This window comes from Strix aluco, chromosome 1 (assembly GCF_031877795.1).
Source record: "Strix aluco isolate bStrAlu1 chromosome 1, bStrAlu1.hap1, whole genome shotgun sequence".
NCBI lineage: Eukaryota > Metazoa > Chordata > Aves > Strigiformes > Strigidae > Strix > Strix aluco.
The window spans coordinates 118635056-118661060 of record NC_133931.1 but is presented as its reverse complement, the minus strand read 5'-3'; the positions used below and the strand labels follow the sequence as shown (position 1 = coordinate 118661060).

General features: G+C 43.0%; 1 protein-coding gene across 16 annotated transcripts in view; it reads right to left on the bottom strand.

Annotated features, from left to right (window-relative positions):
- PARD3 (par-3 family cell polarity regulator) overlaps nt 1-24875 on the bottom strand; it is a 457172-nt gene extending 432297 nt beyond the window's left edge. For all 16 annotated transcript variants that reach the window (XR_012624146.1, XM_074832438.1, XM_074832496.1 and 13 more), the window contains exon 1: nt 24465-24875. Coding sequence is in view for 15 of the 16 variants with exons in the window: in XM_074832438.1 (XP_074688539.1) it covers nt 24465-24584 (120 nt within the window). In the remaining variant the exon portion in view is untranslated. The remainder of the gene's footprint in view (nt 1-24464) is intronic.
- Nucleotides 24876-26005: the final 1130 nt, after the last annotated feature.

The following is a 26005-nucleotide window of genomic DNA, read 5'->3' as shown; positions in this document are numbered from 1 at the left end:
GAGTTTCCCACAACGTTTCTTTTTCCCCCATAATATTTTAACTTACAGTAAAATAAGCAACATCTGAATGCAATGTATTTGAAAGATATACGCCTAACAAATTTTCCCGGGAAGAATTCCTCCTTCTAGCCAGTATTGATACTGGTATGTATTTTTACAATGCTAGATAGCAGTATTCTTTTCATTGGGATACCAGCACCTAATGAGCAGAGACATCCTAAATAATTCATAATAAATTCTATGTTGAACATCCACCATGCAGAACATAAAGATTTTAGAGCAGTCCCTTTTAAGGCTGGGAGTTGCTAACAGGAATATTTCATTTCAAACCACTGCTAACTTCAAGATGTTCAGAGCCTGCTTGTATTGGCCTGGCAACACTGGCACAGCAAGAGTTCCAAGAATCTCAAATTTGTGCAAATGTCTGAAGAGAATAATCCGAGAAATTAAAAACTTCAAGGAAGTAAGTACTGAACTCAGAATTTTAGGATTTACCTGGTGTGAACTTTCACACTAGTAAGGCCTGACCAGGCAAATTTTGTGCATTGGCAAGGAATGTGGTTTTTACCCTGAACGCACAACGTGCCACCCAGACTGCTTCAGAGGTCACTGCAGGTGGTAAAGCATCTTTCACCCTTCAACAGCCTTTAGCTGTACCAATGGGTTCTCTGGCACTTGATCACTAACTCACTACGCCCAAATTTACTGTTTCATGGTAATTGCTATTCATGATACTTTGTATTTGTTCATACTACCCAGAGGAAAAATGCTGTAACTTCAGATTCCTCACCTTTATGCTGGCTCTTCTATTTGACAGATTCACAAAAAATCTCCCAGCTGCAAAGCATCTTTAAGGACATGAGCAGCTCTGAGTTCAAAAACACACACTGTTAGCATCACATAAACAGCTCCTCCAGCTTCACAAAACAATGCTGTATCTCAACTTCAGTATACACAGGTATAAGCATCAGTGTTCACCAGGACAGAGCAGGAAAATGCCAAATGGAAACTGAGGAAAAACAGGTAAAGATCACAGGGCCCATCTGCACTGAGGAGCAGAACTGCTTTAAAATACCCGTTCTGTTCCTGAGTGCTCAGTGACCACCAGCACACACGCTTTATCTGCTAATTCAACAAACACACACTTAAATACCGTGAGGAAAAACACTGGGTAAGACCCACACTGGGAAGAATAATAATGGTAAACCAGTGATACATAGAGGGAGGATTATGAAGAATTAGTGATAAGCAGTGCAGAACCAAAGAGAAAGCTCCCCGATAGACATACCAGTACCCAGTACTGAGAAAGAAGGTGGGGTTTGTGGAGGTTTTCTAATTTAAAAAAAAAAAAAAAGTCTTTTTAAAACCATTTTATAATCACTAAGGTAAGACCCACCAGGTGGTAGTTGGGTTTTTCATTGCTCACATAAATGAAGACGTGGCTTGCAAAGCAACCAACAGAAATATGTTTTGATCTTCCAGACTCTGTAACTGCAACACAATACAGCTCTGGCAGTTAAAACTTTGTTTCAGTGGTGAACTGCAGGCTTGGAATGGGAGAGGTTCACAGCCCTGAAACAATTCTCAGTATTTTGCTGAGCAATAGCAAGCAATAAATATTGTAACAATAGGGATTACAAAAATCTCTGTTCAAGAATAACACTAGCAGTGGTACAAAACTCCGAATGCCTGCCCATCCTGAACTGGAAACATTACACTTCAAGACTGCAAATGAGTATTTCGCCTCCCAGTACTTCTGAATTCAACATACAGTGACAACTTGACTGTGTGTGATAGTATTTATGCCAAGACATTATAGATATAATGAAAACTTTCCTTCTTACACTCTTATAAAGAACTGTCAAAAGTTTTACTGCCAAATTTACCAATACTGCCAAGCCGTTAGCTTCAACTTTCCTCCAAAAAAGTGCAAGTAACAGCCTGTAACTTTATAGACCTGCTTTTCTTTGTAACAGGTTGTCTGTAGGTTAGGTTTACCTGACACTGACTACATCCATAAGGGCATTCCACTAAGAACAACTTTAGTTTTTAAATTACTGTCTATAAATTGCAAAACAATACAGTTTGTTTCCCCCAACACACTATATAACAACTCCCTACTTGCAGAAACAACTGTTTTCTTCTTATACATTTTAATTAGAGTTACAAAATGTTTACATTAGAAGAAACAATTGCCCTGATTTATTTTCAAGCAGCTTCTAGATCTGCTGCAACACGCCTATGTATCTGATTGACACTACTTTTCACTACACAAAAGTGGTTATACAACCCTGGTACTTCTCTTGCACTTTTTTCCAGGGCTCCCAATATTTATTCATCACATCTCATATGTAAGAGTAAGGCACATGTAGAACCCACTTGCCTCTATCCGATCACCACTTAGCTATCTGGTTTCAAAGCTGTGGAAAGAGCAGGGATGCAGACCTTGAAACACATTTCAGTTCAGTACGCTATTTGGTTGAAATAAGAAATTTTAAATTGTTTCCTCTATCATTTGTAACAAAGCGTGAAGTTTTATCCAACTAAGAAGCAGCAAAGGGAAACACTAGATGATCAATATGAACAGGCTCTTTTGTAAACCTTAACTAACACCTGTTGGGGTTGAAAAGTTTATCTGAGCTTATTTAGAAAAATACATGTATGATTTTTCTAAACATTTTGATTCATAAGTGGCTGACCTTAAAAAAAAAAAAAATCGTCAAATTATTGATGAAATAGGATTAAATGCCTCAGGTGAGAGGAGCTGGGGAGTCCCCATCCCTCCTCCTGAGAATAGATGTAAAGAAGCCTTTCTCAACATGGTCCAGCTCCATGGAGTTGAGTACTCCCCCAGAGTACAGAGAATTCTGTACTTCATCAATGAGTGAAGTAAAATCTCATACAGATATCGTCCAGCTCTCACAACATCCTGCAAAGCATGAACATTTTTATCCAAAGTAAAGAAAAAGTGCAACCTACCTATGGCCATACAATGAGCTAGCAGCAAAGATTTTCAGGGAGGTAGTTTGGGTTTTTCCAATGCATATGCTTACTTTCACATGTAGCAAGCAGCCACTCAGCAAGATCACATGCTAGTATAAAAGGGAACCTGTGACAAGAGGACATATGTAATGGATGGGATCCACTGGAGCAATCTGGACAGTCTGCACTGGAAGTGTGTGTGCCTAAGTAATCACAGGCATGCTGCTGCCAGCTCCCAAACTCTACAAAACGAGCTATTTCACATGGCTGCTTCAGGACAAGGTGAATCACATCTTAAAATTATGTATTTCTTGCACCACCTCTAAACAGAGTCTGTGGTGCCCAGACCAGCTGTAGACACCAATCTTATAGATTAACAGTTAGGTTACATGAACTCTGCTCTACACATCAAACTTAGCTGGGGTGAGGGAGGTGAAGATAACCTATCTCAGCATGAGGATATCGATTTGTAACATCAGTAAGAAAAAGAGCTGCAATTACAGCTTTGTGTCGAGTCCCTGTGTACAGCAACAGCATTTAATATAAGAAACTGTGCTACAAAAGTATCTTAAACTATCCAAGAGATACTGACAGTTACACAGACCAACCTGGTAACTCTTCCAAACTCAGTTTTAATTCTCAGTATGGAATATGAAACAAAAACAGGGATAAGGATTTTGGTGGTGGCAGTGTGCACATCTAGTGATGTGCAACAGCTCTCACACACTCTGATATTAGACCTACTAGTGGCAAACAGTCTCTATGACTAAATCTTGACAAGTACAAGCCTTTTCAATGAAAAATTCTACATCTTTATTCTCCCTGTTGAAGGCAATGTGACCCTTTTGTTCCTTCTCATGGACACCTTGGTACACACTCCCACTTCAGTGTGAGTGCATAAATTCAACATGCTCTCTCAATACATGCCTGCAGCTTCAATACAGCCTTGTTGCGCTCAGAGTCCACACACACACTCCCTCACCCGAACAGGGCTGGCTGCCTGACTCAGTTATCATGCTAGCTGATTCGTTATTGCGTTTATTGTTGGCTTCCAACTGCAAAGATACACCGTTAACCAGCAGTGCATTTACCCTCAGCAATGATACTGGGTTTGGTTTCTTTCACAATGATTCACATTTTGTATTACTTAAGTTCAGAGTGCTCACTAGGTGTCTGGCATCATTTCATTAAATAAAGAGATACTGTGTATCACAGGATAGTAAAGTTTGGGGATTTTTTTATCATTATTTTAAGAATACTGACTTCTTGGGGGATGAGTATTAATTTTGTGAAACAGCAGTAGCAGAAGGAGTCTGGATGTTCTCCAACAAGACTCAGTCCAGGAAACATAAGATGTCCCATGTTAAAATGATCATTTTGCTTAGTCTTCAGAACCACGTTTACTGCTGCAAATGAACAATTTTTTAACCTAAATCATACGGGGGGGGGGGGGGGGGGGGTGATATATATCCAGGAAAGAACATGAGATATGCTAGTGCTTGATTATAATCAAATATCTCTAAGCTTGTTCTATTACAATTACTACAGCGCTTCTGTGCAGCAAATGAGCAAGGGCAACTTTTGTATCTGAGGTGGCTTCCAGGCAATGAGATACAGAATGTGTTTCTAGAGACTGAAGGACAGTTGTCAATACGCAAGGCTACACGAATGCAGTACTTAAGAACTCAGCATTTATGATCCTGAATCTAAAATATAAAATGAATAAATGTGCTAAAGCAATCACTGCATTGACTCTCGAGTGTGCGGAGTTATGAAACCTGTGATTTCTTAGATCTCTCATCCCAAATTGGGGCTGGCTGGCTCCATTCCCTGTCCCACTTGAGCAAGAGCCGTGTATTACTAAAGGAGCAAGTGTTGTATATTTGTGAGAGCCTAGAGACACCAGTGCTTGTGAATGCTAAAAGAAAGCTTCATTTCTTGTGAGAAAACTGATTTCCAAACACCACAAAATTGTGCTCAGATTTTCTGGTTTTTCTTTTGCCCTTGCAAACAGCTATCTGAATCGCTGACTCCATTCACCAGCGAACAGGCTTCTCTCAAAGAGTTTTAACATTTGTAGGCACAAAGCTGCAAAGGCAGAGACACTGCAGAAAGCGTGTGCATTGCTCATGAGCATGAATAGCAATTCAGCAGAACTGCAGAAAATACAATTTAGAAGGAAAAAAATCACTGGTTTACATCATTGTGGCTTGCTTTCTCTAGAAAGGAGGGAGCCCTTCTCTAGATCCTTACACTCATGCGATTTATCAGCAATTGAAGAACAGCCTTCTCACTGGGACCACATCACCTGGACCAGCAGGAAGACTGAAATCTCAAGCCTCGGCCATGAGGGGAAGCAGGCTGTCTACAGCAGCTGATGCCAGTAGCACCAAATCACCCCAAAACCAATCTGCATGCTCAACCCAACCTGTAACAGTGGAGCAGACAGACTTCTAAATACCTGAGCATTTCCATGCGCCACCACTCCTTCACCCTGAAGAGAAATGGTACCCGTCTGGAGGCTCTCTGTCACAGGAAAGCATTCATACACATTTCAGTGGAGCACTCCAAACACATTCTAGAAACTTTGGGGTTTTGTTGAGAACAAAACCCAAATGCTTTCTTGGTAAGTCAACTAAACTCTATTTCAGAAGGATCTCTGTATGTGTGTGCAAGTGTGAGAGTGACAATGAAAAAAAATACCAAAATAAATTAGTAAAACTCCATAAAAGTTCAACCCCTGAACAAAAACTAAGCAGAATCACTTAACTCCTCAAAACATCAGTAACCTGATCCTCAGGACCATACACTTAACTCCTTAATTATGGACTCCGTTCCTGTAACTGAAATCCAATTAAATTCAATCCTGTGATTATCCAGAGCCCAAATAAAGATAGTGAGACTACATTTGAAGAGAAGGCATTGCAAGATCAAATGTAGCCTCTTATCACATGACCCCTTTTTCTCTTCAGTTTTCCATATCAATGATACTTAGTTCAAACGACTTATGCAGAACAGGAAAAACAAATGCCGTCACAGAGCCCACAAGTATTCACAGGCAAAGAATTTGATTCATGGGGTCCTCCAGCACCACCAGAAAAGTTCTGAACAGAATCTGGTCCTGAAAACCCAAGACCCACCACACTGGCCTCAACATAAAACAAGGCTGAAAACTGATGTTCTGTATTCAGACCGGAAATAAAGTGCACATTCTCGATAGCAAGAAAATCACTCAGCAGAACATTTACCTAAAAATGTGTTGGCTTCGACTTCACTAGAGGTCCTTCAAACCACAGCAGAGCCAACTGTAGGGAACCTCTTTGACAGGAGACCAGGAGTGGCTGTTGCTCAATCAGGCATATCACCCCACAGGGACTCCGGGAAGGGTAACAACACTCAGTCAGGCTAACAAAGCATAAGGTCCCCTCTGACCCTAGATGTCACAATCACCTATGTAGCACTTCCCTCCATGGGTATTACTGCAGAGTGACCCAAGCAAGTGACATCAGTGACATTCACCACCTCCAAAGAGCAGGATTACAGATATGGACAGTCCGTGTAATGGCTTAATACAAATACATCCTTCTGTCTCTTCTTCCGCACCCTCCTTGCTTGCTGCCTCTGCACACCAGTAATCCCCAGTGATCAACACATACCCAAAGCACCAGCCTTGCTCAGAGCTGTGAACTGCACAGGATCACCCTTGGGATCAAGACCACCTCTGCTCATGGTGGGGAGCTGCACTGCATGGATTTCATGACATGTATCCAACCACAGGGCTGCTATCTGAAGGAACTGCAAGTCATATAATGCTAAATGTATACCATTAAAGAGTTAGCTCCAGAATTTGACAAGCAGTTGTACTGACACATCCCTCTGTCTGGACATAATTCTGCTGATTTGAGGGTGCTTCCACCCTGTTTCTACCCAAATGTGATCCTGATCACATAACACACAACAACAGAGCAATCATTCTCCTGTAGGGGACTGGTGCCATATATGCTCATCCCAAGACTCAAAGTGGTTTTATATTTAGTAAGTGTGATATTCTCACAGAGTACAGCAGAAGCTGGGTCAAGATAATTTTCTCTTTCAGATGCTCTACCTTTCAGATTTGATATGCAAATATCAAATTCCAGACACGTAGCAGATTATTTTCTCCATTCACTCATACAGCATGAACTACAGGATGTTTGCAAAGTTTTTGTGCTTTGCAGATGAGATACAGGGAAAAAATGCAAATAGGCTTTTTAAAACAGAAAAGAAGATAATGTATTTCAATGGCCAGTAGAGCTGTGATGACTCCTATTTATTTTTTTGTACACAGTCCAGCTGAATGTTAACAACCAAGCCCATGCTCTGTGCAAGTGTAATAAAAAAGAGGTGTTGTAAAAAAATAGATTGAACAGTTTGCCCTGGACTGATAAAGCAGCAAGCAAATAGCACAATTGTATGAAAGTGTGCTTGGTTTCTGAAAGCAGACAGTCTGGACTTGTTAGCTCTACAGCTACAATCAGCTGAGGAGGGGGTTGGCGGGGGGCTGGAGGGAGGGAAAAGAAAAAAAAAGAGAGAGGAAAATAAGAACATTTCCCTTTCCATCTGGAAACATAAGATTCAAAAAAGGAGTGTCCTTCAGTGTTTCTGATCCTCAGGATATGCTGCTTCCTCTTATGAAAGAAGTTCAGTTGACTCAGATCACAGTCATGTTTGAGCAACCTGTATATCAGCGAGCATACCTGATTTTATAGGCTTTGTACTTCAGTGAAAAATATACAGTCGTATAATACAGACAATTACCTACTTACATTTTAAACTATTTCCCCTCCTTCACATTGATCATTTGGGGTTTTTTTTTCCTAATATTGATTTCTATATCAAGCTTCCTTGGCAATAAGCCCATCCAATACATTTTCTGTCTGTTGTTGCTGAAATGCTGACTACACATCCTCTTAACATTAGTAAAAGTGTTTACATGAAAAAAAGTTTCACTAGCTGTTAAAAAACATACACGAGGTTAAAGTTATTTAAGAGTGCACAAATTCAATCTAAGTATATCCTGGGACAGAACAGACACAGAAATATCCTTTTAAATCATTCTCAGAACAATCGCTATTTGGAAACATATCCCACTTACAAACTACAGAGCAAACAGAAAAGAAGCAACATCTGAACTGGCAGAGTCCTACCATCACATATTCATTCATCACCATGCATTGCAGTTCAATTGCTTTCAATAAAACTCAACTTTTTGTTAAAAGTCCTGACTCAGTAGCATTTGCAGGACTCCCATGACAGTACTGCTGGTAGCTGAAAAATCTGTCCGTCTGCATCCTCCTCACATGGCGAGTTCAGGCATATGAGAACAGTGCAGCACGTAAGAGCATGACAGAGTCTGGACAGAAAGTACGCTGCTGTAATCATTCCTGCACACCAGCCACCCCTTTTGTTTTGTTATTGCATGCCTTACGGAACAGCTCATGTAATCAGGATGCAAGATTAATAGGACAGTACAGAATTCCTTGATTACTTTCCTGGTATATGGAATAGCCTAAGTAAGACAGCAAAAAAGAAGCTCAAAGCCTAAAAGACAGCCAAAAAAAAATACATATATGTGGCAGAGTAAAGGAAGAGATATTTATACATTGTTTATAAGCTCTTACAGACCTTCTCCTCCTTTACTGCAGGACACAGTAGATGAAGCAACAACCACAACTGAAGTACTACTTTCCCTATGATTTCTTTCCATAGCATCATTATGCAACTCAGTAATGCACAAGGAAACCTTCTAAACCAGAGCCTTCGATGTGCATATAGCGTGTAGAAGGGGATATTGTTATGCAACAATCAACTGCAAGAATCAGAAACAACACCAGAAAAAAAAAAAATAGCAGAGGCTATAAACTAGTAGAACAGAATTGATTTTGATGAAAAAGCCAAGAACAATGATGCCATTGAACAGGTCAGAAATAGCTGTTTCCAAAGGCAGCAAAGGAAGCGAAGAATCTTCACTGTTAACTTCAGGATGGTTAAATCTGAATACAAGCAGCTTTTACTTTCTCACAGACCTTCTAATGAAGAGAGATGTCTAAAATAAGAGGGATATGCCACAACAAGACACACACACAAAATAATGCATGTAAATCATATTTGCTACTAGTTTCATTTGAAATCAGTCAGGCTATCCCGTTTCAAGAAATTACTTCGCATTATATGTCCTCATGCCTAATAACAGCATGTTTGTTAAGGCATACAGAGTCACTCGAAAATACATAGAGGCAAAAGATGAACAATTGGTTATAATGTCATCTAAAATTATTTAGTAAATGCTTCCATTTGCATAGTCCACCAGCTGCATTTTTGCACAATGCTGAAGATAACATGACAACTATGACAGCTGTTAACAGAACCTGAAGGCTTCAACAAAAGAAGTAATAATAAATGGCAGTTTTGCTGTAGCATGTTTTTTAAAAGACAAATAAATCACCACTTACTAAACTCAAACTAGTCATTTTAAAAAAGATGGTTTAGGGTAGAATTATAATTGCAAAATCCCAATTTTCAGGGTTTAGCATTATTAATATGTACTATAGAAGCACTCCTGTGTTTGCTCTCTCAAGCCCTACTGCAGCTCTGCATGTTTCCTTATCCCTAGTATAGAGATCCTGAATATGACATTATAATCATGAAAGCTTACATCTACAAGGGGAAAACATGCTTTCTTCAGCACTGCATGCAGAAGGGATTAAAAAGTTTTGGTAGATTGAGTTCCTTTTAAATCAGCATCAGTAGCACAGTAGTCTACAAGCAAAGTTGAGACCAAGGCAATTAACCCCATCAATCTAAAACTAATGCATAGGCATGAAAACAATTCTTTTTTACCAGAATCAGCTGAACACTTAGAGCATTTACTGATTACCTCAGATTTTTTTGCTCATTACCAACTTATTTACAACACTTCTGTATCAGAAGAAAATTACAGCACTTTAATGAGAAAAAAAAAAAAAAGACTTAAATTCCACTAGCGGGGATCAATATTCTCCCTTCTCTAAATTTTTCATATTTAAAGCAAATACATCACTGACAGATCTCCTTCTGGCTTAGCTTTAAAAAGAATTTTAAAATCACTATTCATAAATCACTTTAGATAGCTATACTGAAGTCAAACATAAGGACTTCCTTTGCTTTCATTCTAAGCTATGAACATTTAAACAAGTATGCAATACTGGAATCAACATCCTCACTGCCAAGTACAGATTTCTATATAAAAGTTTCAACCACAGAATGAGTAAATTGAAAAAAAAAATTACATAAGCGACAAAAATTAAGCAGCTTTAACACGACAGACTCCATACTTTTTTAAGAGGAAGATACTTCCTTTTTAAACAGCCAGTTACCACAAGATACTCCCTTTTCAGCTTGGCAAAGCACAGCAGGTCGTTTCATACAGAGGCTGAGCTACAGGAGAGCAGAAGGATTAAATACAGCAGTATTTGCCACATCCTTACTAGAGGGGAAAGATAGTCTTGTGGTTAAGGAGTCAGCAGGTTGGCACTCTTATTTCCAGCTCAGTGCCCAACTGCTTGTGCAGCCCTGGACCAGCCAGAGACCTCCTGTGCCTCTCTTCTCCACACACTCCGTGGGGATAATTACATACTTTCCAAACTCATGCTACCACATTTGTTTGCAGATTTGGGTTCTGAAGGGATAAAGTGGTGAAGTGCAGAAGGAAATTACCCAATTAAAAGGAGAAGGCTCTGGAGAGTCACCTCCTTGCTCCTAGTTTGGGTGCTGCATGCTGTTATAACTCATGGGTGTATCGCAGCTTTGCTGCAGCACAGACGACCAGTATAGCAAAGTACTTTCCTCTTTCCTAAGGTAACACAAAGATGCAGAGAAAAACCACAGAAGGACTTCATGCAAGTACCCACTCACTGCAATTAACATCGTGCTGTTGTGAAACACAGATAACGAGGTCCTGGCAGAGAATGAGCCACGGGAATACATGATGCTGCTCCCAGGTGAGCACTCCTATTCTCCATGATCTGTATTTGGAATAAATCTATGCAGCTTCCCAGTTAATGTGGGGCTGTGTTGGGACAACAGTGATTAAAAGGAGCCTGTTCCAACTCTGTGTGCCTATTTCACACCAGAAAAAGCAGGGCATTGATACATTTCCCTTCTCAAGTCACAGCATCAGTGAAGCAAAACTAACTAGATATTTCCTGTATCTTCACCACAGGATTCAGCCCATGCTTCTGAAAGGAACCAAAAGGCACTACAACCATTTTCTTAAATACTAGCCACAGCATTTATAGCCTCCCCTATTCATTTCTACATATACCTCTTTTCATACCTCAGGTTCCTGTGCACTTGAAAATCTGTTAAAATGGAGTAAGGAATAGTTGTCATAAAACAAATACCCCTCGATTTTTTACAATATATTACTGAAGTCACATTAAACTTCTCTGAAGACACTCTGATTTCTGAGTTCCAGCTCAGTTAGTGAATCTTTTAACTGTGTAGGGACAAAAAAGATTTGGTCTTTACTAACAACTTGTACAATCTGCATGCATAATTTTCCTCCATGTTAAAGGCAATTCAAAGTACTCCATTCTATAACGAAAGCAAGCTATAAAAAACATTATCTACTGGAGAGGAATACGCCAATGGCAGCCCAACCACATTTCAAATCAGAGCCTCTGCTCACCTTACAGTAAGAGAGCTGGTGCCTCTATGGCACACAGCAAGCACAGCACAGCAGCAGCAAGTCTGGATACAGACTGTGGAAATTCAAGTCCACGGCAATGACCTGGGCAAGAGTGACACGAAGACACAAAGAGGAAAAGTCTTCATGCTTTTAAACATTTGAATTTCAAGTGGATTTTATTAGCTGATTTCCAAAGGCTTCCCAAATGGACAGGTCCAATGCCAGTACACAGCTATAAAAATTACTTGAAAAGTGATATGAAGCTCTTGCTAAACAGTATCATCACCATTAAAGTGACCTAAGTAGTAATAAAACACAGATCTAGTTTTAATTAGAAGTTCTATATTGAGCATAATATGCATTAAAATCCATGCTTAAAAAAAAAAATGAAGTGGTAAATTTTATTAGTTCCACTTTTTCCTTCTGTGTATTTACTTCACATTTATTTTAAAATTGCTCTGATATTTTGTTTCTCCCTTCTCCATTTAACAACATTCCCAACGAGCAGAGCCGATTGAAGCTAAAAGCCTTGTCCTGCTGCTGGCGTATCACCAACAGATGTCAGGAGCACTTAATTGCAAGGCTGCAATCTGCTCTCTGAAAGAGGCTGGCAGCAGGTGTGACAATCTGGTCTGTGGAACAAACTATATATAAGGATGCAAAACATGGGAGAGAGGACTCCACAACTTTGCTTTTACATATCATGTTGGATTTGTAGGCCTACTTATTCAGGGGAATGGAGGGAGAGGGGAGATACAAAGTTAAAACAGATAAATCTTGGCATCTTTGAGCTCAGCGTTTGATTTTATAGCTCCTCACAAGCTGCAAAGCAAGCAGGTGAGCAGCACTGGGCTGGCACTGGGCACTCCTGTTTGCTGCTGACACTGAGAAAGGCACAGTTTGCAATTGCAATGAACAGACCATCCTATTTATTGCATCTAGGCACAGTTTACAAACCTGAAGCTATGCGGTCTTCACCAAAGGCCAGCTTTCTGAGAAGCGCATCAGGTGAAAGGCAGGCTACAAAGGGCTGTTTATTATAAACTGATTTCAGATCTCTGCTTCTTATCTCAGCTGGTAGCTTACACTGAAGACTAACACAAAACACAAAATGAATTATTACACTCCACACTTGAGTTCAGAAAGGAACAACGCACTTTTTGGAAAAAGTGACAGGAAAATTCTGGATAAAAACCAGCATGTTTCTAAAACATAACTTAATTACAGAAAAACTTTTTTTTTTAATTTCAGTATCCCATACAACTTCACTCTCCAAAAGCGATCAAGAAAAAAATGTGTACTCATTGTGTCTTAAAACGGACCTCTATTCACAATGTCTTTGGCATCCACCAACCTTTGGAAACAAAGCCTTTCAGAAGGCAACAAAACACTGGCACACTGAATCAGAAGCAACTTGAGGGCAGCTAGAGGTAGAGCAGTCTTCACACACTGTGTAATCATAGACAAAATATATGGTCTAATAAAGGGAAACACAGACCACCCATAAAACAGGACATACATTTTACAAAATTAGCTATTATGATTTACAGATTCAAAATAATTTAATAACTTTCACATAAAACAAAGAAAAAAAAACTCTTTTAATTTTGTTCTTCTATGAGACCAGGCAAGTGCTGAATTATGAAATGGAAATAATTTAGAACGAAATAGACCATCTCCTACAAATTGGACTCAAGTACAATAGATGGCTATGGTAAATATTGAACTACCTTTTTTTAACAAAAGTGGAGAGAGTAGCATCCATGAGTAAGCAATTACAGGCCCACCTTCAGAGCATTTTTAGAAAGGGGACTTCCACATGAGTCTATCTGATCACCCCATATGGCCCACAGAAAGACATCAGACCACTGCCCAAACCTTTCCTTAACCCTTTAGCCCAGCACTTTTCCCACAAGTCACTGGCCACCAGAAAAATATCACCAGGGAAAGCAATTTGAAATACATGATTGTCAAAAATATTTTGGACATAGATTTATGATACGGTTCCCTTCAGCAGCTTGTTTAGACTTCTCCAGATGCTAAAAGGTAAACAGCACTACATCCAAGCTAATTACTTCATATTCAAATATCAAAAGAATACTTAACTCAGCACAAATTAGCTCTTTGTACAAGCTAGCTCCCCTTCTCTGCTGCTTTCATTCCCCATCTAGGGAATTCCACCAGCAAAGGAAACTTCTTACCTCCAGATACAGGGTGAGGACTGGGAGCCTTTTCACCTAAATATTTTATAAACTCCAAAAGATACAATATTGGATACTCATTATCTGTGGCTTACAATTTAGCAGGGGGCTTCAAGCTAACAACAGATATTTTGTGGCAACACCAAAGCAACAAAAGGGTCATCAGGCATTTACTTCAAACAACTATACTAATAAAGGGGAGATTTATAAGACACTGATTACAATAACATTTCACATATAAGAACATCTGGGTTTAGTTTACCAAAGCATTATGTTCTTGAGTGACTGCTGGGCACAGGGTGAGACTACTCCATTGCCTAATACAACCGCAAGTTAAATACACTGTTTTACATACTGAGCATAACATTTTCTTTTTAGACCAGGTTAGCTAAGTCTAGAAAATCCAGGTTTTCTCTTTAAACAAGTGGCACCACTTAAACATACAAATATTTTGCATACATTCAGTTAGAGACATTTAAAACCACATTCACTGACTGTTTTACAACACAGAGCTTACACTAACAGACAACTCCAAATTTAAAAGCTCTACTTACTTTACCCAGTCCACTTTTTCTTGCAATTTCTTAGTTCAGACTTCAAATTTTCCAGAATTATTACAGACCACATTTATCTGTGCTATTTTTCATTTGAAGAAAAACTAGAAAAAGCAATAAAAGCTGCTGTTAAGAAAACTCAGTGAGAAAACATCAAACCTATCTTCTCAAATTAGTATTCTCAATGCCAGAAAGAAAAAAACACATTCAATACAGGATTTATAAACCACGCTCTGAACTTGCACCATGCCCAGAAGACAGGACTCTCAGTTTGAGCAAGAATGGAGGAGTTTCTTGTGCTGGGGCTTTTCCTTTCTTCCATCCCCAGCTGTCTCAGACCTACAGTGGGGCAACAGAAGTAGCACCCTCATCAGCATTAAACAATTAACTTGTGACACACCCTCACCTTGATCCAAACCTGAAGTGCCACTTGAGCACCAAGCCCCCTCACACACACCTCACAGGAGCCCTGTAGAAGTGGGAAGCTCAGCCCGGGAGAGCCACATCCATGGCCAAGCTGGGCTCCTCTCATCTCCCTCAGAAAGCAGCAACATGAGTCCTCTTACCCAGCCCTCATCCCTCTATAATAAAAGGCAGAAACATCTAGCAGAACAAGTGAGATGTATGGAGATGACTACCCTCCAACTGGATAAATTATTACGATTGCACAATATTTTTTAACTTTCAGCAAAGCCTAATGCTTCAGGCTAGTAGTCTTTTAGCAGCCTGGTACTGCCAAAAGATGGAGACATTTCAAGGGGGGTAAAATCCTCTCCCTCTTCATCTTCACAGGCTGTACACAGCACTGAGGCCAGAGGCTTATTCACCAGGAACGGCTGGCCACCACAGCCTGGCCACCACAACCCGGCTGCCTAAATTCTACTTCTTTTGCTAGTTGGTAGCTGGCCGCTTTCCCAGCGCTCGCAGCTGCAGGCGAGCAGTCTTCACAGGAAGGCAGAGGGGAAAAAACTGACAGCACAAACAAATGCACACTTAAAAAAATGCAAATAACATTTGGTACAACAGGTTCTTGAAGAGACCAAATTAAATCAAGCCTTGTTATTCCACTTAGCGGTTTATTAAAGAAGCTAAAGGTTCTGAAGCTTCCAATTTATTCTTTTTTTTTAAAAAAAAAAAAAGTCATTTAAGTTGTTATAGCAACAAAACTTTCAGGCTACCTGGTCTCATAGACACTTCAGCATCCCTAGAAGTAACTTTTCCGTATTTCATTAGCTTCTGCTTTGGCTCCTTCCTGTTCAGAAGGACTCAGAGAACTTGGAACAAAGTCATTCTTCTCATTACATGCACAAAGAAGTGTATCTCTGCAAGTTTCTCACAAGTAGGATATTGCTTCTGACATTTAATAGAGAAGGAAAAAAAAACATTATGTGGCCTTTGCCTAGGGGGAAGATAGAGTAACTCAACAACTTTGAAAGCACATGCAAAAAAGATGGGGTAAGGTGAAACTACTTTTTCATTTAGTAAGTGTGACTACGTTTCTTCAAACAAATGAAAACACCTAAGTGGGTGCACACGCAAACATACAGGCACTCCCAAAAGGCCTATCTCCATTTAAAACAATTTATACCCACGTAACTTTTTTTTTCTCCTATTAGTAATACAACATGAATACCAGAAACATTTTAAATTGCCATTCTGAGTCTGTAAAGACATGCATACCCGGAACAAAAATCCTATAAATGTGGCCACTTAAAAAGAAAACTGCTAACGATGTACCAGCTCGCTCCTCCTGCAAAGGATTCAAAATCTCGCTGCATCAGCAACAGGCTGAGCATGAGAGAATGTGGAAAGTATGGCCAAAAACGTGACATCGCTTTTCCAAAATAGTGTCTATTTTCCCCACCAAATCAGAGATTCACTATTTTCACTAAGCTTATTGCCCGAAAAGGGAAGCTTCCTATAATAAATTCCACAGGTTTCTTTTCAAAAAGAAAGCCTTTTGGGTGACATCTGTTGTGTCATTGAGGTCAATTTTTCATCCTCTTCCTAAATTGACCACTTACCTCCAGGGCAGCAAGTTAAACAGTTTCTTCCCATCTCCAGCTCTTTATATTTGTCAGTACTTAATTTACTCTGTTACTGTCTTGCTTCCATGCAAACTCCTGTTTCCCTCTCAGGTCAAAGAAAAGACACCAGGAGTTATATTCATCTATCATTACCCCAAAAGCATTTCCTTTCACCAGTTTCCAAGGACATCCCATCCTTTTTTTCATCCCCTGCAGAAGACCACTCTTCTCCTCACAATCAATTCCCTTCCGCCAGCCCTGTCTCTGTTACCATAAAAGTCCTGAGGAGCTGGAGACACAGCGATCCAGGAGGTGACACCAGCCAACTGCTCCAGCACCAGAGCACAGTGCCTGGCAGGAACACAGCAGCACCCCAGGGCCCAGCTCCACGGGATACTCATCTCTGCTCCTGGGCAGCAAGAGTTGCACACCCTCGCACAGAAACACACTTGGTTTTTATTACTCTTCCCCTCCACTGGAGACCCTGGCCATGAGACATAGGGTGGGGGATCTAGTCCAGGAGTTTTAGTAGGGATCCATTTCTCCTTTTGTTTGGGACTAAATAGGTTATTAATGTGTATCACTTTACAATAAGAAACTGAAGTAAGAAATAAGTTACTGTCATGTACCTGTTACCTGATTAAAAAAGAACAGCAAATGTTGCAACAAAATAGTTATTAAAATTATTTCCAATTTAACAAATATCTGGAACCAATTTGAGAAAATAACTAAGGCTACCAGTAAGAAAAAAATCTGACATTGCTAAAGTATTGCAACAAGTAAAATTAATGTGATTATCTAAAAAACAAAAAGGCCCTGATGTTCACTGTTAATTTAAAATTATTTTTTCCCCAAGTTAAAATTTCTCTTTCACTAGTAATATCAATCATTTTGAAAAGTATTATTGTGTATGTCTGTGCTGCTGTATTCTTTTTTTCTTGTTCATTTTTATAAACAGCACTAGCAGATTATGTAACTTAGCTCAAAGGCAGTTTAGCTCTTTGGTGTTTTTTTAACTATCTTCCAATACCGGGCTTGCTGAGCATTACAGTAAAATGACCTCAAAGAAACAAGGAAAACACACAATGTATATTAAACAGGAGGAAGAAAAAAAATAAAGCACAGATGCCCTTAAGTATCTTGCAGAATTTTTTAATACTTTTTGCTCCACTTTTTATTTTCTTACTGCTCACAAAATATTTCTGAGTGAGAACATCTGTGCTATACTCTGGATTGATGTTAGAAGAATTCCACTTTATTTTCAATATACATAAGCATTGGTTCAGCATTGTTGCATGTTTTATCCATTCAATTTATATTTGGATGAAAAGGTTTGTTTTCCTTTGAAGAACCAGGAAATTGTTTTAAAGCTACATGAACCGTATTCTGTATAACTAACATCACCAGCGTTTCTCCCCCATTTACTCCATCTTATTTTACTGGATTAAATGTGCTACGACCAAGAGATGTCATAGTCTGGTACGACTAAGAAAGTGTTACTTCCAGTGGTGTTTTTATAATAGAACTAAAACATCTGTGACTCTTATAACCAAAGTTAAAGTGTAAAAAGCTATGAGAATCAGATGATTTTCCACTGGTGGAAGGCTATCGCCCAGAAGAAGAAAGGCTGGCAGCTCCCTAAACCCCAAATTGCCTCCAGGAACTGTTCTCTGAACACGCTGAGTGCTTTCACAGGCTCCTCCACAGTTGTCCCCTCAGAGCTACAGGAATTGCTCACAGCAGCCGAACGGTGCGTTTGCTCAAAGGGAAATCACTCTCAAGCCACTCTTCCACAAACACACTTCACTTCGATCACCGTTAAGTAACACTGAAATACTGAGAAACCACATAATGCCAAACTGAAATCAACGATGTATCCCATCCAGCTAAAGATAGGTATTGCTCACATCAGCCAACCACGGTAGTACCACACATACCCTTTACTGAAAACACCTTCAAAGTTGAAGGGCTTTCATGTTATCCACTTTTTACGCCGCTCTTCATAAGCGCCACAGAATTTAGTCTTCCTCTTTACTAGCCTTGAATAATCCCAAAAGCATTTACCCTGCCTGCTCAAACAACAAGGGTACAGCCCCAGCGTGGCTCTCAGGACTCCCAGAGACAAGGCTCCTGCCTCATACCACAGATGGCTGAACACAGGCAAGACCTGGCAGGGAGGGACTGCGGCAAAGCCCTGCCTGGGGTACGGCAGGGCCTGTGCAGCTTCCTGCCTCCCGAGCCACAGGTCCCCTCGGGCACAGTACCGCTGTACAGAAAAGCCCCCGTGCAAGGGACCTCCACAGCCGCTGCCATGCTCGATCCAAAGGTTCGTTTCTACCTTCACCCTGCAACTTCTCATGCAATGCGTGAGAGTCACCTGTATTCACAGATAAGGACAACGACAGAAAAACATTCATTTGGCTGAAAACACAGAGGGAGTTGGAGACAAGAGGTTAAAAGAAAGTTCTCCGTAATAAGTGGAGGGAATTAAATCACTATGTGCAAGAGATAGCCTTGCATTTCCAGCACCAACTGCCAAACCTGCAGGATCACACAACAGCTTTCTAAACATGAAGCAATCGTAACCTATTTCAGTACTCTTCTTCCTTAAATTAGCAGCTCTCCACTGCTTTCACCAAGCTGCAGCAGAGTGATGTTACCCGTCAGCTGTGTTTCACGGCCGCTGTTGGGAGCCCAACATCAGCAAAGAGGTCAAGAGTCAGCTTGAGAAAACTGCCAGCAGGCCCAGGGAATCTGGGCTCCCCTGGTTGACCTCAGGTAAATCATTGAAATACTACCCAGCCAATACTAAATGTGGAGCCCAGAGACTTCATCCTGGTGGTGTCAGCTAGAAGTAAACCGACAGTCAACTGAGCAGCAGGGGTGAAAGGAATTTTGGGGGCTTTTGGTTCTTTTTTGGGGTGGAGAGGGTACCTGCACATTCTGAAAACAGTCTTTAAGACTTCTTTCTACTTAAAACAGGCTCAAGATTTACACAGATATCAAAACAAAATCTAACTCCAAAAAAAATTTTTAAATCTTTTTAATGCTAAATTCAGCCACCACCGCCCTTGAGGGTTTTCATTACAATTCTAAAGGGGTCTCTGCATGGACACTGTGGAGGACTCAGCTAAGCCTGTGCCCAAAACCTAGCCACCAGGCTCAAGAGGGGAATGTGCTGAGACCAGTACAAAACCCAAGTAAAATTGGCAGTTTCATACCAACCCACCCACCCCTATATATTTGGACTTATAAACAGTGCCCCAGTGACACACTCACAAGCAACTGTGAAACTGCTCTGCAGAATGTAAAAAGCATCAAAGTCGCCATTGTGCACCTGGAAGACAACCTGCTGTCCGGGAGCTGAGCTCTAAGCAAATAATCTGAGAAGTCCCAGTTAGCTGACACTGGGAAAAAAAAACAAAAACAGAAAAAAAGAAGCTTCACACATTCACTGACTACAACCTTCGCCTCTCACACTTCCCTGCTGATGAATATCAGACCTACCAAAGAGGTGGAGCTTTAACTTCTGGGTGGCCCAAGCTTCCTATGTACAAATTAAGTGAGAATATGGTCATTTGACACCTGTTACCTTTGCTTACACAGCCAACTTCCCTTGAGTTCTGGTCTCTTATCAGCAACTGCCTTCAAATGCTATCAAAGAGCAGATTACAATTTCTTTTCACAAATATTAACACATCACAGTTTTTAAATTAACAATTCAAGCATTGTTCCATATGACATCACAAATGCCCAAAAACTTCATCTCCCACAGCATTTGGTGAGGAGGAGGGGAAAGGTGTCTCAATAAGAGTCCTCCTAAATTCTTTCTGATTCAGCTGGAAAACTGTTAATTTAGTTATTTTAACTAGAAAATCAGGGTTACATACAAGGTCTAGGAACATCGCTACAAGCACATGATACACAAGACATCAGACTATAAACTATCATAGAGACCGTACGATCCTTGTAGGGACTGAAGATGAGACTGAACAACTCCTGTAAATCTATGATTTTCTATTCTTGTTTACTGTGTTTGTGCGATATATCACACAAAGACAATATAGTAATGCTAAATTTTTTTAAAGTTATACCTACTCATTACCTATGCATGCTTATTTATACTTGCAAGAAAAAGAAGATAAATGGTGAAATACTTACAATATCCCAAAAAAGCCAAAGCACACAAAGATTATGGTGACAGTCAAAAATCGCCAAAAAAAGGCAGAAACGTCTCTGGCTACAACTAGATCAAACCAAAGGTGCAGGATGCGCAATTACTTATTTTTGCTAAAAGGTTACTTGATACATATTTTTATAATAATTTTCCACATTTTAACACTAGGTTATAGTCAACCATTTGATAAACATGTTTCATCTCAGCTGCCTGTCTGTCTGCTCCCTTTTAGAGCAGCCCATCTTCTCTTGCCCACTAACATGAAACCAGTCAGGTGTAGCTGACTTCCCCTCTTCAAAATCCCTCTTACCTTCTTGCCAGCATTTTATCATCATTAAATTAATTGCTAGGAAGCCATAAGCAGAACTACATCAACACAAAACCTGCACAGCCCCAGATCAACAGGGTTTGGAAAACGCACCTACCATTTCTCAGGCCAGTTGCCCCCTGCCCAAACTGTACTGATTTAACACTCACTTAGAAATTGTGCCAGAGGCTGCACCAGTCCACCCACACAAACAGAGTATCATTAGTGTGCCACCATGCAAACAAGTTTTCAGCAAGCGTGATCAATTTTTGCTGACTCCAGTTGCCCTGGACAAGGTGGACTTTTCAAATATCTCTTATCATTTGCTTGTTCATTCCCTACACACAACTTGCAGAAAAGAAAAATCAAGCTTCAGACACAAAGCTCCTTTTGAAATAAAAGCAAAGGAACAGAAAGATTTCCTATACACGCTACACAGACCAACCTTCAAGCACAGCCTGTCATATTAATAACTTATTCCACACCTAAAGATTTAGTATTGACAGCAGTGTTAACCCATAATGAGTTTTTTGAGATTTATGAATCCTAAGCAAAGACAATTGCATTCAGAACTAACTACAGTAACTAGGTATGTTATCTATATGCTTTTTAAGTCTTAAAATTTTACAGAGAGGAGAACCTTACTATTATGTGGATTATTTTCCATAAGTATTTTTTTCCATTCTCGACATGTCTCTTCCACCTAAATAACACCAAGCCAGAAAACCGAGGTCAAATTTTGAAGTTACTCGCTCCTGGCACTCTGCAAGCACGATGTCAGGCTGCCTCAGCACGATTGCACAGGTACATCAGAAGTGCTCGTCGTGCAGATCACTTATTGCTAATCACAACCTGGAAACCATGACAAAGCGGGAGGTAATCTGGGAAGGGCTGACAACTCCATTCTCAGAGGCTTCGAGTAGTTCTGAAGAAACTGCTGCACACAGCAGACACACACACATTTTTGCAGGATGAGAAATGCTGGTTTCCCTGTAAGTATGAAAACCATAAACTTAATTCAAATATTTTGAGTAATCTTCCACCAGATATGCTTTTTTCCATAACAGCACAGTGGTGGTGAAGTAGATTTCAGTGTCAGCTTGGTACCAGCTGCCAAATCGTACGTTCATATGTGCACACATATTTTCATCCTCTCAGTTTAGGAATTACTTTGTCCCCTCTCGTCTCTTTCTGAAGTGAAGATTTTCTCATCTGCTACACTAGCATAGAAAGAAACCACCTAACTGCTATAAAAAGACAGTGATCTATGAAGTTCTGCCATTGAAACCATAAAATTACTATGTTACTCTACAGCGAGCACAGCAAACAGCACTATACATTTACTCACGAGACACTGAGGATCCACCCCCTTACTACCTAAACATCACCACAGAAAATCTTCAGCAAATTTAAGTTAAAAGGTTTGACAGTGACTGTATAAAACAGAGAAAGCCCATGGACTCTGCTACTGAGTTTTCAACCACAGTATTTCCATATAATAGAAACAATAATCTCAGTAATTACGGCTACCTCAGGTCCACACCAGTGGCATATAGCATAACCACCATATAAATACTAATAAATAAAACCACCATGTCATTTTAAACCCGGGATTGAGAGCTTTGGGGACTAGGGACGAGTCAAAGTCTGGCTGCACCTCTGCAAACTTATAGTAAATACAATAACATATTCAAACAAGAGTTATATTTTTATTTTTCTGTGTTTCTACAGGTGGGCCACTTCTTTCCTGAACAAACCCACACCATTTGCAATCATGTAACCTTTTCCTTGTGACTGGCATGTGTTTCTCCTGTGCTAACTACTGCAGTCACTTCCAAGCTTAACATTATACTGCAGAACGCAATTGCCATCCCTTAATGCAATTTAACAGTTGGAAACGAGGACACAAGTCCAGTGCCACATGAGTTACACAGGCCACAGTTTTGAAATACAACACATCAAAATAATTAATTTTATTAATGTTGCAACGCTGATGAACAAATTCTGCAAACACTTTTCACCTAAATGGCCCGATGAGACATTCAGTGCTCCCCCAAGGGACACACTTTACTGTTCACTGGTTTACCTTAACCAGAAACGTACTTTTGGCCACTGTCTCTTATGTGCAGGTAGAAATGGCACATGCACTAACTGCCGTATATAAATAACAGCTGGTATGCAGCCACTGCCATATCCTAGTGAATCGTTTTACTGTTTCTCCAGCCAGAATCACAACTGCGTTACAAGAGGAATAATACAAATACAGACAGCATACGTTTGTCCTCTCCAAAACCATGTTCTTCAGAAATCCAGCAGGGAGGCAATGGGAACTTCAGTTGCTTTTCTCCTCCCAGCCACTTGAATTCCCTCCAAGAAAACTGATCTTAAAAATTTTCTTGGGAATCGCTTCAAACCAATCAATATACTGTTCACAGTATTCCTTCCGCTGCAGGTTTCAGAGAGTGTGGAAGTCAGCATTTTGTCAAAGCAAAACTTCCAGGTTCAGAAGGGTAAAGCGTGTCTAAAGGGCTTAAGGGGAAAAAGCACACTCAACTGCTTGGATGGATCAGGTAGAGCAAAGGGGAAAGGCGCTGCTCAAGTTCTCAGCCAGCAGTGGTCATAGTGCCCCAACAAACCACTCGATTAAAAAGAAGTTTGCAGCGACAAGAAGAAAGTAGAGAGGGGGGAAAAAAAAAGGGGGGTGGGGGAGAAAGAAAAGAAACAAAGCCCAACAAGTCGCCTAGGGAGGGAGGGAAAGCCAAGTGTGCAACTGCCTGCACACCCACAGCCCGGGATTTCAACATGGGGCTGAGGGAGGCCGGCGCAGGCGGCACCGCGGATCAGCCCCGCCGCGGGCCGGGCCGGGCCGGCGCTCCCCGCACCCCGGGGCACCGCGGATGCCTCTCACACAGGCGGAGCCTTTCCCCCGACAACCCCCCGGGAGCGGGGCAGGCGCGGAGGCTGCGCGGGCGGCCGCGCCGCTGCGGGGGCCCCCCCGGCCCCCGGTCCGCCGCGGGAAGGGGGTGCGGCCCGCGGGGCGCCGCCGGACCCCCTGCGGCGGGCTCCCCCTCCCCGCCGGGCCTGGAGGGCCGGGAAGCCTGGGGCTGGATTTCCAGCGCTTCGCGGCGACTCCCGCCCGGCCCCCGCCGCCTCGGCCCCGCCGCCCGCCCTGGGTCTGACCCGGCACGGCCGGCCCCCGCATCGACACCCCCGGGGGCCGCCACCTCGCCGCCAGGCACCGGCGAACAAAGGGCCGAGGCCCGGCCGGGCGCCCGCGGGGAGTCGCGCGGGGGCCGCGCTGGCCGCCGCGGAGGGGCCGCCCCGCCACCCCCCCCGGCTCCCCTCAGCGGCGCCGGGCACAGGCTCCCCGCAGGGCTCCGCCGCCGGCCGCCCCCGGCCCCGCGCCCGCCGCCCCGGCGGGGCAGCCCGGACTTTCCCCTTCCCTTCCTTCCCTCCCCGCTCCGGGAAGCGCCATATTGATCGCGGGCGCCGCTCCCCGCGCCCCTCACCTTGGCGATCGCCTTCTTGTACCGGGTCACCGCTTGCTGGATCAGGCTGAAAACTTTCATGTTCCCGTCCCCGCAGGGCACGACCACCCGCGTCCTCCCGAAGCACACGGTGACTTTCATCCTGCGCGGCCGGGGGGCTCCCGCGTCCCTCCGCTCCCGCGCAGCCTTCCTCCCCTTCCTCCCCCTCCTCCTCCTCCTCCTCCTCTCCGCCCTCCGCCACGGCCGCCCCCCGGCGGGGCGCGGCGCTCAGCCCCCGGCCGCTGCCGCCCTGCCTCCGCGGCCGGCCCGGGGAGGCGAGAGGAGGGGAGGGCAGAGCAGGACAGGGGGGCCGGTGCTGCCTTCCCGAGGGAGCGCGGCCGAGCGGCGAGACCCGGCGGCCGCTCACATGCCGCGGCACTGCCCGCTGCCTGCGGCCACCTGCTCGGCGCCTGCCCCGGCGCGCAGCGGCGGCGGGCGGGGCGCTCCGGGGGCGTGGGGCGGCGCGGCGGGGCGGGGGCAGCCGGCCGGCTCCGCGGGGCGCCGGGCAGCGCCGGCCGGGGGGAGCGGGGCGAGGGGAGCGGGGAGCGGGCCCGGCGGCCCAGGCTCAGCACCCGGCGGCAGCGCGACCCGCCCGGCGCTTGGGCGGAGCGGGGCGGGAGGAGGGGGGTGCCGGGGCCGGGCCCCCGCGGGTGCGGCGCCCTCCGCCTCCCTCTGCCCTGCGGGGGCCCGTGGCCGCGGACCCGGTGCCGAACCGGCAGAAGGAGCCCCGGGAAATCCTCGGCCCTCGCCCCGCGTTGGTGCACTCGGCGGATGGACTGGGCGCTGCTTGTGCGGCTCCTCCCGCGGCGCTGCCTGCGGCTGCTCTGCCCCAGGGACGCGAGCGCGGGGAAAGCGACACCTGGAACCGGCGGGGGACGCGCGCGGCTGGAAACGGCAGCTTTGGGCTGTCCCCGCTGGTCTTTGGGGAGGGCCACCGTACGCAGCCGAAATCCGATGGTCTTCGTGGTCCTCTGGGTGTCTGCTAAGGCAACAGAACCAACACAGAGCGAAACTGGTGCATCATCAGTAACGTCAGCATCAAGGGAACCGCTGAGCAATTTCCTACTCAAAGATACTACTCACGTTTTTTCATGGATTTCGCTGAGGACAATGGAGTTGCACGGTTCACTGGGCATTCAGTATGGCCTGACAACATATTTCTTTTGGGTAGAAATCGTGAAACAAGTCAAATTAACTGCAGAGCGCAGGCAGACTTTGGAGAACAGGAAGGCAGAGGAAAGAAAGCGCTTTTTTTTTTTTTTCCTGAACTCATACACGGTACTAAAGACATGAAGTTCAAGTAAGCTTTGTAGCACATAACATCAACATCCTTCTGCTCCTACACAGAGCTCCTCAGCAGTCTCCTCTGGTGCTCCCTGCCCGGCAGCCGTCTCAGCTGGCAGTCCACTCTTGTTCCCATAGCAATAGCATTAGTAACATTAAGAACTTCAAACCTGATACAAACAGCAAAGCTATCTGCGGTTTAGTAGGTACACAGTTAAGGAGCAGAATTAACAACATTC